Here is a 17,502-nt window from a genome sequence, read left to right as displayed (position 1 = left end):
CAAAGGATTATAAATCATTCTATTATAAAGACACATGCACACATATGTTCACTGCAGCACTGTTTACAACAGCAAAGACCTGGAACCAACCCAAATGCCCATCAATGATAGACTGGACAAGGAAAATGTGGCACATATACACCATGGAATACTATGAAGCCATAAAAAACAATGAGTTCATGTCCTTTGTAGGGACACGGATGAATCTGGAAACCATCATTCTCAGCAAACTGACACAAGAACAGAAAATCAAACACCACATGTTCTCACCCATAGGTGGGCGTTGAACAATGAGAACACATGGGTACAGGGAGGGGAGCATCACACACTGGAGTCTGTTGGAAGGAGGCTAGGGGAGGGACAGCAGGGGGTGGGGAGGTTGGGGAGGGATAACATGGGGAGAAATGTCAAATATAGGTGACAGGGGGATAGAGGCAGCAAACCACCTTGCCATGTATGTGCCTATGCAACAATCCTGCATGATTTGCACATGTACCCCAGAACCTAAAGTACAATTAAAAAAGAATTAACCGAATTAGCCCAGCATTACAAACTTATTAGACAGCCAAAACTGTATGGAATTATAACAGAGATTAATAATTATAAACACACTATTACCATCTTACCCTTATATAGTGCTTCATACTTTCCAAAATGCTTTCACATAATTATGTACAAAACCACGACACTTGGCAGATAATTAGCATTATCCCAAAACATTAAAATATTGAGGGTGATAGAAGTTAAGAATTGCCTACACTATTTATATGGCACTGATATCCACATCCTTATGTAAGTAAATAAATGCATTTTCTGTTAAGCCAAGTTATATATAATTTAATAATCTATTTTATTCAACTTCAGAGATCAGAAAGCACAGGAGAATATAGTGGTACTGTAAAACAGTACGACCACTTAGAAAAACCGGCAATTTCTCATAAACTTTCATCTACCCCATTACCCAATATTTCCACTTCCAGATATTTACCCAAATTAAATGTAAACATAGGTTCACAAATAGACTGCCATAAGCATTTTCATAGCCACTTTACTCCTAATAGCCCAAATGTCTATCAGAAGAATGGATAGGCCAGGTGCAGTGGCTCATGCCTGTAATCCCAGAACTTTGGGAGGCCAAGGCAGCCGGATCACCTGAGGTCAGGAGTGTGAGACCAGTCTGGCCAACATAGTGAAATATCGTCTCTACCAAAAATACAAAAATTAGCTGGTCTGGTGGTGGGCACCTGTAATCTCAACTGCTCAAGAGGCTGAGGTAGGAGAATCACTTGAACCCGGGAGGTGGAGGTTGCAGTGAGCTGAGATAGCGCCACTGCACTCCAGCCTGGGCAACAGAGAGCAAGACGACATCTCAAAAAAAATGGATAAGAAAATTATGAGTATTCATATGACAGAATGACAGAATACCACTCAGCAATGAAGAGGAATAAAATATTAATACTATGAAACAAATCTCCAAAACATTCTTCTAAGGAAAAAAAAGACTATGACCCAAAACAGTACATACTGTACAATTCTATTTATGTGAAGTTCTAGAACAGGAAAAACTCAACTGGGATGGAAAAAAACATCAAAATGGTATTTCCCCCAAAGTTAAGGGAGATGGAGACTTACTGGGAAGAGGTCGGAGGTCACTTTCTGGGGTGACGAAAATGTTCATTATAGTCCTTTTTTTTTTTTTGAGACAGGGTCTCACTCTGTCACCCAGGCTGGAGTGCAGGGCTCTCAGCTCACTGCAACCTCCACCTCCTAGGTTCAAGTGATTCTCCTGCCTCAGCCTCCCGAGTAGCTAGAATTACAGGCATGCACCACCATGCCCAGCTCATTTTTTGTATTTTTAGTAAAGATGGTGTTTCACCACATTGGCCAGGCTGGACTCCGGACCTCAGGTGATCCACCCACCTTGGCCTCCCAAATTGCTGGGATTACAGGCATGAGCCATCACACCTGGACAAAATGTTCATTATCTTCATGGAGTGTAAGTATACATACTTATCAAAACTCACTAATTTGTGCGTTTTACTGCATGAAATTCAACTCCATTTTTTAAAAAGAAATAACAGCAGAATGAAAAGAACAGAGAAAGATTTTCACTTTAATAAACAAACCATAATATCTACCTCTGGAATAGATAATCTTCCTCTTTTGGGCAAATCCACTTCCTCTAAGTTGTAGCTGTGTCTTTTTTTTTTTTAATTTTTTATTGGATTTTAGGTTTTGGGGTACATGAGCAGAGCATGCAAGACAGTTGCGTAGGAACACACATGGCAGTGTGCTTTTCTTTCCTTCTCCTCTTCACCCACATTTGGCATTTCTCCCCAGGCTATCCCTCCCCACCTCCCCCTCCCACTGGCCCTCCCCTTTTCCCCCCAATAGACCCCAGTGTTTAGTACTCCCCTTTCTGTGTCCATGTGTTCTCATTTTTCATCACCCGCCTATGAGTGAGAATATGCGGTGTTTCTTAAATGAACTAGGTGTTGCATTTGTGAAACTGTTTGGCCACCATGGGCAACTGTGAAGCAATGCATAAAAATGTTATTTCATACACTACCATCTTAATAACCTTAATACAGACATGCTCTCAGAATGCTAACTCAAATTAAATTGGACTTTGGGTTGAATTTTAGAGTGACAAAACAAGAATTCTTCCATGGCCAATTTAGAGTAACTCTTTTAAAACTGAAGGGCCACATTACCCATGACTAGGAATAAGAATCAAATCAAATGCAATTACAAACTGTGAAGTCACTGCTTAGTAACTTAAAGCCTACAAAGTAAATGCTGGAAACAAATAAAAAAGAGAACACAAGGGCTAACTGCTTTTGTAATTGAGCTCCAAATGGCCCCTGACAAAGAAGACAGCATCGTGTCCAAAATATAAGCCAGGAATCTATTCTGGATAGGGCCCCCACCACTATGTCGGCTGGGCAGACCACTAGAGACATCACCTCCTCACCTGCCAGGTTAACACCAGTTGAGATGATCTCTAAGGTCCATTTCAGCTTTCAAGTTAGGATTGCCTTATTAAATGTTATATTAAGCCTAAATAAATGGATGCTAAATGTAAACCAAAAATCTAGAATTAGGAAGGTTCAGTTATGGCTCTGAGTCACTTAACTATGGAACTAGAAGAAGACACTGGCTGCAACAGTATTGGATTATATCTTGTACTAGAGATTCACTTTGAAAGCCTGCCTCACAGTTACTGCAAGGGACACTTTAATGAAAGAGCTACTTCACTTAAACCTTCCATGGAATATTATGCAGCAATCAGAAATGCACTGTCTTGCATGCTCTGCTCGTGTACCCCTAAACCTAAAATGCAATAAAAAATTTAAAAAAAAAACCTTTCTGAGCCAGGACAGTAATGAGAGGCACAATTAAGAGAAGCAGGTTTCATCTCTTTCCTGTTTCCTTTCATTCCATAGTGGAGATCCCAATGACCAAGGGCTCAAAAGAGAGAAATCAAAAGGGGATAAGGAAAATGGGAGAACTAACTCTCAAGTTAGATAAATGCAGACAAATGTTATATAGAAATATCAAGTTATAAAATACCTCCAGGCTGGACCCAGTGGATCATACCTGTAATCCCAACATTTTAGGAGGCTGAGGCAGGAGGGTTACTTGAGCTCAGGAGTTGGAGACTAGCCTGGGTAACATAGCAAGATATCATCTCTACTAAAAATCTAAAAAAAAATTATCTGGGCATGGTGGCATGTGCCTGTCATCCCAACTACTGGGAAGACTGATGTCAGGTGGGAGAATTGCTTGAGCCCAGGAAGTTGAGGCTCCAGTGAGCTGTGATTGTGCCATTGCACTCCAGCCTGGGTGACAAAGTGAGACCCTGTCTCAAAATAATAATAAAATGTAAGATACCTCCAAATTGAGCTGTAACTTCAACCAAATTTTACCTTAAACTGTTTGAATTTTTCTGACTATAATACAAGCTATAAGTAATTAAAATCTGATGTATTAAAACAAAGGAACTACACAGCAAGGAGAATAAACCAACTATTGCAGCACACAGCAAGAAGTTAAAAAAAAAAAAAAGCCAGACACAAGTCAAATGTGGTGGCACGTGCCTATAGTTCCAGCTACACAGAAGCTGAGGCAGGAGAATCAACTGAGCCCAGCCTGGGCAACACAGCAGGATCCTGTCTCTGAAAAAAATGCCAGATATAAAAGAGAGTATAGCATATGGTTCAATTGGTATAAAACTCAAAAATAGGCAAAAGTAATCTATGGTAGACGTCAGGATAGGGGTTACCTTATAAAGAAGAGTAGTGATTGAAAGGGGGTGGATAGGATTCTCGGGAGCTCATAACTTTATATTCCTTGGTTATGAGTGCTGGTTATATGCATGAATTAGTTTGAAAATTATTTAAGCTGTATATTTACGATGTGTGCGTATTTTGTATGTCATATATTTCCATAAAAAGTTCACCTATGGCCGGGTGTGGTGGCTCATGCCTGTAATCCCAGCACTTTGGGAGTCTGAGGCGGGTAGATCACTTGAGGCCAGGAGTTTGAGACCAGCCTGGCCAACAAAGTGAAATCCTCTCTCTACTAAAAATACAAAAATTAGCTGGGCAGGGTGGTGTACATCTGTAATCCCAGCTACTTGGGAGGTTGAGACAGGAGAGTCACTTGAGCCTGGGAGGCACAGGTTGCAGTGAGCCAAGATCACACCACTGCACCCCAGCCTGAGTAACAGAGCAAGACTCTGTCTCAAAAAAAAAATTCACCTAAAAAATTCAGCTCATTATAAATAATTCAGAATCTGAATAAAAAGAGAAAGCAATTCACAGCAATAAATATTGTAGCCTTTAAATATATTTATTTTTCTTATATATTTTATATACTTTGAATCATATTGTATATATATTCTGAGCAATTTTGTGTGTCATTTGTAATTTTAAAAATATTTTTAAATGCCTGCATAATATTCCATTTTATGGATGTCCAGAGGTTTTGCTACCTGTTTTCCACTGTGGGACATTTATATGGCTTCTAATTTTTCACTATTTTGGTATAATGATGTGTATACATTCAAAGGCACACATTTCTGTATGCCTCTGAACAGTTCCTTATAATGGATATCTAGAAGAATCACTAGGTCAAAGTCTATGAATATTTGGGGGACTCTTGATAGGTGAGATACCACCAAAAAGTCCAAAAAGATTGTACTAAGTTACTTTCAAGATAACTGCAATGCAATGGTTTTTCTCCATTATCACTAGAGTAAATTATCTTTTACCAACTGTTAATTTGATAGACAAAAGTTTAAAGCTTGTATCTCATTTAAGTTTGCATTTTCTATCCACTAGTATTTCTTGTTCTGTGAATTGTTCTGCTCACTGCCCAATTGGGGTCTCAATGTTTCCTGTCTGATTTGTATGAGGTCTTGCTCTCTTAAGGATAATACCCTTGAAAGTGTATAATCGCAACAAACATCCTTCTCAGGTGGAGGTGTGATTTAGAAGAGTGACTTTTTTTTGAGCTAGGGAGGGTTTTTTTATTTGTTTATTATGCCAAATTCATTAACATTTTTTACTTCTTCAGCTGCTTTTACACTTAGTATTTCACTAGGATTAGAAAAAACAATCAACAACATTTTCTTCTAGTTTTTTCCATACTTCCACTTATTGGGTCTTCAACTCTTTAATCCATCTCAAAATTATTTAAGTGTATGAGGTGAGATGAAATGAAATGGGCTTTCCCCCCAACAGTTAAGCATTTTTCCCAACATGTTACTTTCTTTCCATCATTCCTGTATTAATGTACTCTAGTATGTTAACTCTAAATCCTTTGTTTTGTTTGTGAGTTTCTATCACATTAAGTCTGGCTCCCTATTTTATAACTGTATTTTAACAACATAATATTTTAATAACTATATCTTTAAAATGTTTTAGTGTTTGATATGGTAAATCACCACCTGTCCCTTAAACAGTTTTTTCCTAAGATTTTTTTCACACCTATACCAGAGTGTTTTTTCACATCCAAGGATAATTTGTGTCTCTCCACTTCCTCAAGCCTTATTTTATGATCCTCAGTATTTGTGGTCCTTTCATAAAGGTTCTGCTATTTTTATTTATTTATTCCTCAGAGTATTTAAATATATTTCATAGCCATTATCAATTGGGTCTTTGTCCTGTATGTTTTCTAACTACTTAATGCTACTATATGAAAAAACTATTTGTTCTTATAATTTAATAAAACTAATTAACTAAACTGACTCAAGAAGAAATAGAAAATCTTAATGGACCTATAATGAGAGGTTGAAACAGTAATCACAAACTTCCCAGTAAAGAAAAGCCCAGGACCAGATGGCTTCTCCACTGATTTCTACCAAACATTTAAAGAATTAACACTGGCTGGGTGTGGTGGCTCATGCCTGTAATCCTAGCACTGTGGGAGGCTGAGGCAGACAGATTGCTTGAGGTCAGGAGTTCGAGACCAGGCTGGGCAACATGGCAAAACCCTGTCTCTACTAAAAATACAAAAATTAGCTGGGCATGGTGGTGTGCACACCACCATGGTAGTCCCAGCTACTTGGGAGGTTGAGGCGAAAGAATCTCTTGAACTTTAGAAGTGGAGGTTGCAATAAGCAGAGATGCCACAACTGCACTCTAGCCTGGGCAACAAAGCAAGACCCTGTCACCCGGACACCCCTCCAAAAAATAAGAATTGACACCAATCCTTCTCAAACTCTTCCAACAAATTAGATAAAAGAACACATCTTAACATTCTGTCTCCCACAGAACAAAGGAGATATGGCAAAGCTTAAGTGAAGGGAAAATGCAAGCAGAAGTAAACCTTGTGGTATTAGCACAAAGCTAAGCCCTCTGGTAATAACTAATTACTGTAAAGGTTACAGGAATATTTAAGCAATTTACTGGAAACGGGGACCGGAGTGCAAAATTTTGCCAGAAAGGAAATTTAACGAAATTACCATATGACATTTGGAGTGGATGCTGATGGTCACCACTGGCACCTGGAACATTTGGTTGTATGGCTGTGACATCAGTGGAATAATCTGCTGTGTCACTGGTGGAATTATCTGCTCTTTCAGAATCTTCCACTGTCTCAGTACTGCGATCATCATTGTTATCATCACTGCCATCAACAGTTATAATAACAAAATCTAAGAATAAGCAAAGAGAAAGATTAGATTCAATACCACACTAAATAAACAATTTCCTGAGGAAGTCATGTTATAGAGTTATAGATTGTTTAAAAACATATTTTAGCTGAAATTTTATATTATATATTTTTATATCTGTAATCATTACAAGTTAGCTAATGAACCAATAGTAGGAAGTTTTGAAGTATGTACATATGTATGTATACATACACACACACAGAGTACTATCTCTAGTACTTCCAATTTTGTAGAACAATAAATTTCTTCTCATTTGAGAAATGTGGCCAGCTGGCCCATGCCACAGTGTTCAATGATATGCTTTTCACTTAAATGATGCAATTGGTGTTAAGTAGACACACTTGTGGTGACCATGAAGTTCTAAACTGTTCTCTAAAAACTAATATCAATGTTTATGATGACTGATAATGCAGAAATAAAGTGCAAAAGTAAATGTCATTATGAAATGAATTCAAACTGAATCTCACAAAATGTGAAATAAGTAACCACAAATAAACCAGATGTGAAATATCAACTAGGTAAACCATTCTACTGAATATGAAAACACATTATGCAAAATGTCTAAGATCAAAATGAGCTTTATTGGATTCTCCCAAGCAAGATGGCTGAACAGGAACAGCTCCAGTGCACAGCTCCCAGCAAGATCCACACAGAAGGTGGGTGATTGCCACATTTCCAACCACCCCTGGAACACCAGTGGGCAGAACTGTTCATTGCCCTGAAAAGAGGGCTGAAGCCAGGGAGCCAAGTGATATGGCTCAGCAGTTCCCACCCCCACAGAGACCAGCAAGCTAAGATTCACTGGCTTAAAATTCTTGCAGCCAACACAGCAGTCTGAGCTCGACCTGGGAGGTTAGAGCTTGGTGAAGGAAGGGGTGTCCGCCATTGCTGAGGCTCAACTGGGCAGTTTCAACCCTACAGTGTAAGCAAAGCTGTCAGGAAGTTTAAACTGGGACAAGCCCAACACAGCTCAGCAGCTGCAGGCAGTCTGTCTCACTAGATGTCCTCCTGGAAAGGGCATATCTGAAAAAAAGGCAGCAGCCCATCAGGGATTTACAAATAAAGCCCCCATCTTCCTGAGACAGAGCACCTGGGAAAAAGGGTGGTAGTGGATACAGCTTCAGCAGAACTAAATGTCCCTGCCTGGCAGCTCTGAAGAGAGCAGTGGATTTCCCAACACAGCACTTGAACTCTGATAAGGGACAGATTGCCTCCTCAAGTGGCTCCCTGACCCCCATGTATCCTGACTGGGAGACACCTCCCAGTAGGGGCTGACAGGCACCTCATACAGGAGACCTCTGGCTGGCATCTGGCAAGTACCCCTCTGGGACAAAGCTACCAGAGGAAGGAACAGGCAGCAATCTTTGCTGTTCTGCAGCCTCCACTGGTAACTCCCAGACAAGCAGGGTCTGGAGTGGACCTCCAGCAAACTCCAGCAGACCTGCAGCAGAGGGACCTGACTGTTAGAAGGAAAACTAACAAACAGAAAGAAAGTTTCAACATCAACAAAAAGAACATCCGCTCAGAGACCCCATCTAAAGGTCACCAACTTCAAAGGCCAAAGTTAGATAAATCCACAAAGATGGAAAAAAAACAGCGCAAAAAGGCTGGAAACTCCAAAAAACTGAATGCTTCGTCTCCTTTAAGGGATCACAGCTCCTCACCAGCAAGGGAACGAAACTGGATGGAGAATCAGTTTGATGAATTGACAGAAATAGGCTTCCGAAGGTGGGTAATAACAAACTCCTCCAAGCTAAAGAAGCATGTTCTAATCCAATGCAAAGAAGCTAAGAACCTTGAAAAAAGGTTAGACAAAATGCTAACTAGAATAACCAGTTTAGAGAAGAACATAAACAACCTGATGGAGCTGAAAAACATAGCACAAGAACTTCCTGAAGCACATACAAGTTTCAATAGCTAAATTGATCAAGTGAAAGAAAGGATATCAGAGACTGAAGATCAACTCTATGAAATAAAGTGAGAAGACAAGATTAGAGAAAAAAGAGTGAAAAGAAATGAACAAAGCCTCCAAGAAACATGGGATTACATGAAAAGACCAAATCTACATTTGAGCAGTGTACCTGAAAGTGAAGGGGAGAATGAAATCAAGTTGGAAAATACTCCTCAGGATATTATCCAGGAGAACTTCCCCAACCTAGCAAGGCAGGCCAACATTCAAATTCAGGAAATACAGAGAACACCACAAAGATACTCCTCGAGAAGAGCAACCCCAAGGCACATAATCATCAGATTCACCAAGGTTGAAATGAAGGAAAACATGCTAAGGGCATCCAGAGAGAAAGTTCGGGTTACCTACAAAGGGAAGTCCATCAGACTGACAGCAGATCTCTCAGCAGAAATCCTACAAGCCAGAATGAGATGTGGAGAGTGGGGGCCAATATTCAACATTCTTAAAGAAAAGATTTTTCAACCCAGAATTTCATATCCAGCCAAACTAAGCTTCATAAGCGAAGGAGAAATAAAATCCTTTACAGACAAGCAAATGCTGAAAGATTTCGTCACCACCAGGCCTGCCCTACAAGAGCTCCTGTAGGAAGCACTAAACATGGAAAGGAACAACCAGTACCAGCAACTAACATACCAAATCGTAAAGGCCATCAATGCTAGGAAGAAACTGCATCAACTAATGGGCAAAAATAACCAGCTAGCATCATAATGGCAGGATCAAGTTCACACATAACAATATTAACCTTAAATGTAAATGGGTTAAATGCCCCAATTAAAAGACACAGACTGGCAAATTGGATAAAAAGTCAAGATCCATTGGTGTGCTGTATTCAGGAGACCCATCTCAAGTGCAATAACACACATAGGCTAAAAATAAAGGAATGGAGGACTATTTACCAAGCAAATGGAAAGCGAAAAAAAAAAAAAAAAAGAAGTGCAATCCTAGTCTCTGATAAAACAGCCTTTAAACCAACAAAGATCAAAAGTGACAAAGAAGGGCATTACATAATGGTAAAGGGATCAATGCAACAAGAAGAGCTAACTATCCTAAATATATGGACCCAATGCAGGAGCACCCAGATTCATAAAGCAAGCTCATAGAGACCTACAAAGAGATTTAGACTCCCACACAATAATAGTGGGAGATTTTAACACCCCACTGTCAATATTCAACAAAACAGAAAATTAACAAGGATATATAGGACTTGAACTCAGATCTGGACCAAGTGGACCTAATCGACATCTACAGAGATCTCCACCCCAAATCCACAGAATATACATTCTTCTCAGCACCACATCACACTTACTCTAAAGCTGACCACATAATTAGAAGTAAAACACTCCTCAGCAAATGCAAAAAACAAAAAAGTGGAAATCATAACAGTCTCTCAGACTACAGTGCAATCAAATTGGAACTCAGGATTAAAAAATTCACTCAAAACCACAAAACTACATGGAAACTGAACAACTTGCTCTCAAATGACTACTGGATAAATAACAAAATGCAGGCAGAAATAAAAGTGTTCTTTGAAACCAATGGGAATGAAGACAGAATGTACCAGAATCTCTTGGACACATTTAAAGCAGTGTATAGAGGGAAATTCATAGCACTAAGTGCCCAACAGAGAAAGCAGGAAAGATCTAAAATCAACACCCTAATTCACAATTAAAAGAACTAGAGAAGCAAGAACAAACAAATTCAAAAGCCAGCAAAAGACAAGAAACAACTAAGATCAGAGCAGAACTGAAGGAGATAGAGACAGATGCAAAAAAACCTTCAAAAAAAATCAATGAATCCAGGAGCTGGTTTTTGAAAAGATCAACAAAATAGACAGACTGCTAGCCAGACTAATAAAGAAGAAAAGAGACAATAATCAAATAGATGCAATAGAAAATGATAAAGGTGACATCACCACCGATCCCATAGAAATACAAACTACTATCAGAGAATACTATAAAAATCTCTATGCAAATAAAACAAAAAAATCTAGAAGAAACCCTAACCCTAACCCCCAACTCTAACCCTAACCCTAACCCTGGACACTTACACCCTTCCAAGACTAAACCAGGAAGAAGCTGAATCCCTGAATAGACCAATAACAAGGTCTGAAATTGAGGCAGCAATTAATAGCATACCAACCAAAAAAAGTCCAAGACCAGACAGTTTCCCAGCTGAATTCTACCAGAGGTACAAAGAAGAGTTGGTAGCATTCTTTCTGAAACTATTCCAAACAGAAAAAGAGGGAATCCTGCCTAACTCATTTTATGAGGCCAACATCATCCTCATACCAAAACCTGGCAGAGACACAACTAAAAAAGATAATTTCAGGCCAATATCCCTGGTGAATATTGACTCAAAAATCCAGATAAAATACTTGCAAACTGAATCCAACAGCACATCAAGAAGCTTATCCATCACCATCAAGTCAGCTTTATCCCTGTGATGCTAGGCTGGTTAAACATATGCAAATCAATAAACATAATCCATCACATAAATAGAACCAAAGACAAAAACCTCATAGATGCAGAGAAGGCCTTCAACAAAATTCAACAACCCTTCATGCTAAAAACTCTCAATAAACTAGTTATTGATGGAATGTATCTCAAAATAATAAGAGCTATTTATGACAAACCAACAGCCAATATCATACTGAATGGGCAAAAACTGAAAGCATTCCCTTTGAAAACTGGCACAAGACAAGGATGCCCTCTCTCACCACTCCTATTCAACATAATATTTAAAGTTCTGGCTAGGGAAATAAGGCAAGAAAAAGAAATAAAGGGTATTCAAATAGGTAAAGAGGAAGTCAAATTGTCTCTGTTTGCAGATGACATGATTGTATATTTAGAAGACCCTATGATCTCAGCCCAAAAGCTCTTTAAGCTGATAAGCAACTTCAGCGAAGTCTCAGGATAAAAAAAAATCAATGTACAAAAATCACAAGTATTCCTATACACCAATAAAAGACAAACAGAGAGCCAAATCATGAGTGAACTCCCATTCACAATTGCTACAAAAAGAATTAAATACCTAGGAATACAACTTACAAGGGATGTGTGGACCTCTTCAAGGAGAACTACAAGCCACTGCTCAAGAAAATTAGGGAGGACACAAACAAATGGCAAAACATTACATGCTCACAGTTAGGAAGAATCAATATTGTGAAAATGGCCATACTGCCCAAAGTAATGTGTAGATTCAATGCTATCCCCATCAACCTACCATTGACTTTCTTCACAGAATTGGGGAAAAAAATCACCTTAAACTTCATATGGAAACAAAAAAGAGCCCGCATAGCCAAGACAATTCTAAGCAGAAAAAAAAAAGCTGGAGGCATCACACCATTACACTACCTGACTTCAAACTACACTACAAGGCTACAGTAATCGAAACAGCATGGTACTGGTACCAAAACAGATATATAGACCAGTGGAACAGAACAGAGGCCTCAGAAATAACACCATACACCTACAACCATCTGATCTTTGACAAAACTAACAAAAACAAGCAATGGGGAAAGGATTCCCTATTCAATAAATGGTGTTGGGAAAACTGGCTAGCCATATGCAGAAAGCTGAAACCGGATCCTTTCCTTACACCTTATACAAAATATTAACTCTAGATGGATTAAAAATTTAAACATAAGACCTAAAACCATACAAACCCTAAAAGAAATCCTAGGCAATACCATTTAGGACATAGGCATGGGCGAAGACTTCATGACTAAAACACCAAAAGCAATGGCAACAAAAGCCAAAATTGACAAATCAGATCTAATTATACTAAAGAGCTTCTGCACAGCAAATGAAACTATCTTCAGAGTGAAAAGGCAACCTACAGAATGGGAGAACATTTTTGCAGTCTACCCATCTGACAAAAGGCTAATATCCACAATCTACAAGAACTTAAGCAAATGTACAAGAAAAAAAAAAACATCAAAAGTGGGAAAAGGATATGAATAGGCACTTCTCAAAAGAATATGAATAGACACTTCTCAAAAGAATATGAATAGACACTTCTCAAAAGAATATGAATAGACACTTCTCAAAAGAAGACATTTATGCAGCCAACAAACACACACACACACACAGAAACTCACCATTATTGGTCCTTAGAGAAATGTAAATCAAAACCACACTGAGATACCATCTCACACCAGTTAGAATGGCGATCATTAAAAAGTCAGGAGACAACAGATGCTGGAGAGAATGTGGAGAAATAGGAATGTTTTTACACTGTAGGAGTGTAAATTAGTTCAACCATTGTGGAAGACAATGTGGCAATTCCTCAAAGATCTAGAACTAGAAATACCATTTGACCTAGCAATCCCATTAATGGGTATATACCCAAAGGAATATAAATCATTCTATTATAAAGACACATGCACATGTATGTTTATTGCAGCACTGTTCACAATAGTAAACACTTGGAACCAACCCAAATGCCCATCAATGATAGACTGGATAAAGAAAACGTGGCATATATACACCATGGAATACTATTCAGCCATAAAAAAGGATGAGTTCATGTCCTTTGCAGGGACATGAATGAAGCTGGAAACCATCATTCTCAGCAAACTAACAAGAATAGAAAACCAAACACTGCATGTTCTCACTCATAAGCAGGAGCTGAACAATGAGAACACATGGACACAGGGAGGGAAACATCATGCACTGGGGACTGTCAGGGGTCAGGGGATAGGGTAGGAATAGCATTAGGAGAAATACCTAATGTAGATGATGGGGTGATGGATGCAGCCAACCACCATGGCATGGGTATACCTATATAACAAACCTGCATGTTCTGCACATGTACCCCAGAACTTAAAGTACCATTAATAATAATAATAATTCCTAGATTTTTATTTTTATAATTGAAAGTTATTCTTTTTACATTCATTTAATATATTCGGACTATGTTTTATATACTGTTTCTTTTTTGTTTTCTTATTCTCTGCATTTTTTTAATAAAGAGATTTTTTGGAGTTTTAAAAGAATTTTAATTTCTCAAAGCTGGCCTGAAAAGGAACACATTTAAGCTTGAAGTATTTTAAACTACATCATAACTTGGTTTGTTCTATTTATTTCAAATAGACTAATGCAGAAGAAAAAATGAATTAGCTAGTGTGAGGGGCATGTGATGACTTGAAAATGGTACTAAATTAGGAATCACAGAACGAAGTTTCCAATTCAGGCTCTGTAATTATCCAGAGGTATGACCTTTGGGCCAGATAAATTGCCTCTTTTGCCTCTGTTTTCTCATCCATAAGAAGTGGGGGTTTTTAAAGAGTCATTCTGAAGTCTACTTAATAGATTTCATGGGAAAAAAATAGAACATTAGAAACCACCCAATTATCTAAACCAAAGTATTAAATAAACAAAGGGTTAAATAAATTATGGTATTCCCCTAAGCTGGAATGATATATTGCCAATAAGAAGTGTGTTCTCAGTCAGGGTGCAGTGGCAAACGCCTGTGATCCCAGTACTTTGGGAGGCCAAGGCAGGCAGATCGCTTGAGCTCAGAAGTTTGAGATCAACCTGGGCAACATGGAGAAACCCTGTCTCTACTAAATAATAATAATAATAATACAAAAATTAGCCAGGCATGGTGGCATGCACCTGTAGTCCCAGCTACTTGGGAGGCTGAGGTGGGATCGCTTGCGCCAGGAGGCTGAGGTTGCAGTGAGCCAGGATACCGCCACTGCACTCCAGCCTGGGTGACAAAACAAGACCCTGTAAGAAAGAAAAGAAAAGAAAAAAAGAAGAGAAGAGAAAGAGAAAGAAAGGGAATAACCAACAGAAGGAAGGAAGGAAAGAAGGAAGGAAGGAAGGAAGGAAGGAAGGAAGGAAGGAACGAACTCACATGTTCCCAAAGAAAATGTACTAATATTACATATGCTTGTGAAATAAAGTTAAAGGGGAGAAAAGAATTCAAAACAGAAAACTACAATATAATCCTAACTTTGAGAGCCAAAGATAACATACCAATTGTTATCTAAGAGGTGGCTATTACCGAATAACAAAATTATTGTCATCAGACTTCTCTGTCAATTCTCTACAATAAACTTTCAATTGTGTCACCAGAAGAAAATAACCAATGCAATTGAAAGCGTATTTATTTTTGTTGTTTTGTTTGTTTGTTTTAAGATGGAGTCTCGCTCTGTCACCAGACTGGAGTGCAGTGGGGAGATCTCAACTCACTGCAACCTCCACCTCCCAGGTTCAAGCAATTCTCCTGCCTGACAATAGCAGGCAGGAGACTGGGACTACAGGGACGCACCACTGAGACAGGATTACACCATGTTGGCCAGGATGGTCTAGATCTCCTGATCTCGTGATCCACCCACCTCAGCCTCCCAAAGTGTTGGGATGCTGGGATTATAGGCGTGAGCCACCATGCCCGGCCAAAAGACATTTTAACTTTTAGAAATTGTTTGAAATGGCCAGGCGCGGTGGCTCTCACCTGTAATCTCCGCACTTTGGAAGGCCAAAGCAGGTGGATCACTTGAGGTCAGGAGTTCAAGACCAACCTGGCCAAAACAGTGAAACCCTGTCTCTATCAAAAAATACAAAAATTAGCAGGGCGTGGTGACACACACCTGTAATCCCAGCTACTCTGGAGGCTGAGGTTGGAGAATCCCTTGAATCCGGGAGGCAGAGGTTGCAGTGAGCCGAGATCACGCCACTGCACTCCAGCCTGAGAGACAGAGCGAGACTCCGTCTCAAAAAACAAAACGAAACAAAAAACCAAGAAACTGTTTGAAGATTATGCTCCCCAGGCACAAGGCCATCAACTCATCACATGAGGCACAGCTCACAATGAGGGACTGTGGGTAACCGCGCCCCCCCCCCCCCCCCCCCCGCCGCCAGAGGCACCGAGGAAGGAGAGCTAAGCAGAATCCTGGCACAATTAGTGCCTGAAGAATATCTCAGTTTATAGCGTTACTACTCAGTTATTTCCCTTTATATAATTATCTACATATAATCATATATTAGTTCATAGAATGAGTGACTAAAGAATATATTACCACTCAGTAATATATATATGTAACTATATATATGTTCCCTATATATATGTAACTATATCTTAGTTCATAATGGGAGGAATGCCTAGAGTAGACACGGGTACAGAGCATGAATTAAGGAATAAGCAGCTTATAGTCAGAGGAATGTCTGGAGCAGACATGGTGCAGAGCATGATTAAGGGAAAGACAGTTATACCAGGACAAGAATCCATGGCCCAGGAGGCAGCGTTCAGTAACGTAAAGATATCGGCGGCATGGCAGGCTTGGGGCAAGAGCCACTCCTCCTGATAAAGAAGTTGTAGGATCTTGCTCCAGTACTTGTGGAAGGCTGCCTGCAGACTGGCAATCCCTCGAGCATCAAAATCCCTCCAAATAACTGCACCTTGGCGACTGTGAACTTTAGTAGCTCTTGTCACTGTGCTAGATCAAAAGCATCCTCCTATAGAACTCCTTGGAAGCTGCCAGCAGGTGACGGTAGACCCTAACAGCTCTGTCACTGCTGTGTGATTAAGCATCCTCCAAGGAGTAGCATGCCCATGTCACTAAACCCTCTTCACTCCGCACGGCCCACGTCCATGCCTCGGTGACCTAATAAGGGTGAACCCCTTACTGCACACGACCCTGTGGGGCGCTTAGCCCTACAAGGGACCACTCACGCGGGGACCACTTTGAGGAACACACAGCAAAACAGGGCAATTACAACAGCCAGACCGCTCCGTTTTAAGAAAAATTACTTTCTAAATCTTCCTGCGGGACTCTCAAAGGCAGCCCTTCCACTGCCGCCAAAACCGCATCCCATCGCCCAGCACTTGCTGCGATTTAGAAAACACCGCGCTGCAAAGCTGCTCGGAAAATCGCTCTCTGTTAGTCAACCTGAAGCCGGTCGGCCCCACTGCGGGGAGAGCCGGGGAGAGCCCGGGAGAGCCGGGGAGAGGAGGGAGCGGGGGGAGGGACGCGGTCCGACCCCAACCAAATCAGAGACTTTCCTGTCAAAGACCACGCGGCAAGGGGGCCCGGCCCTCGCGCGCCTCGACGGCTCCCCAGCTCCACAGGGACCCCGATTTCGCAGGCGCTCCCGACTCCCGCCTCTGCCCCCAACACCCTACGTCTTGTTTTTCTCTTCCTCCTCATTAACGGATTTAAAATAAAACAGCGAAGCTGCACAGTCTGTCTCTAATGGAACTCGGTTACCATCAAAACCCCAACTCTATGTCTCAACCGCGAAAAGTCCGACAGGAAATCAACTCGGGAGTTGGTCAATTCTTTAAACTCAAAGCTCTCACCCAATGCGGTGGCTCTCGCCAGTAATCCCAGTACTTTCGGAGACTG

General features: G+C 40.2%; 1 protein-coding gene across 1 annotated transcript in view; it reads right to left on the bottom strand.

Annotated features, from left to right (window-relative positions):
• BEND2 (BEN domain containing 2) overlaps window positions 1-16,972 on the bottom strand; it is a 52,589-nt gene extending 35,617 nt beyond the window's left edge. The window contains 7 exon segments of the mRNA XM_078364228.1: window positions 2,127-2,202; window positions 2,479-2,533; window positions 3,723-3,768; window positions 3,771-3,862; window positions 6,971-7,162; window positions 16,370-16,593; window positions 16,908-16,972. Coding sequence (XP_078220354.1) covers window positions 2,127-2,202; window positions 2,479-2,533; window positions 3,723-3,768; window positions 3,771-3,862; window positions 6,971-7,162; window positions 16,370-16,593; window positions 16,908-16,972 — 750 coding nt within the window.
• Window positions 16,973-17,502: the final 530 nt, after the last annotated feature.

Source organism: Callithrix jacchus, chromosome X (genome assembly GCF_049354715.1).
Source record: "Callithrix jacchus isolate 240 chromosome X, calJac240_pri, whole genome shotgun sequence".
Classification (NCBI taxonomy): domain Eukaryota; kingdom Metazoa; phylum Chordata; class Mammalia; order Primates; family Cebidae; genus Callithrix; species Callithrix jacchus.
This window is presented reverse-complemented; position numbering and strand designations above follow the sequence as displayed.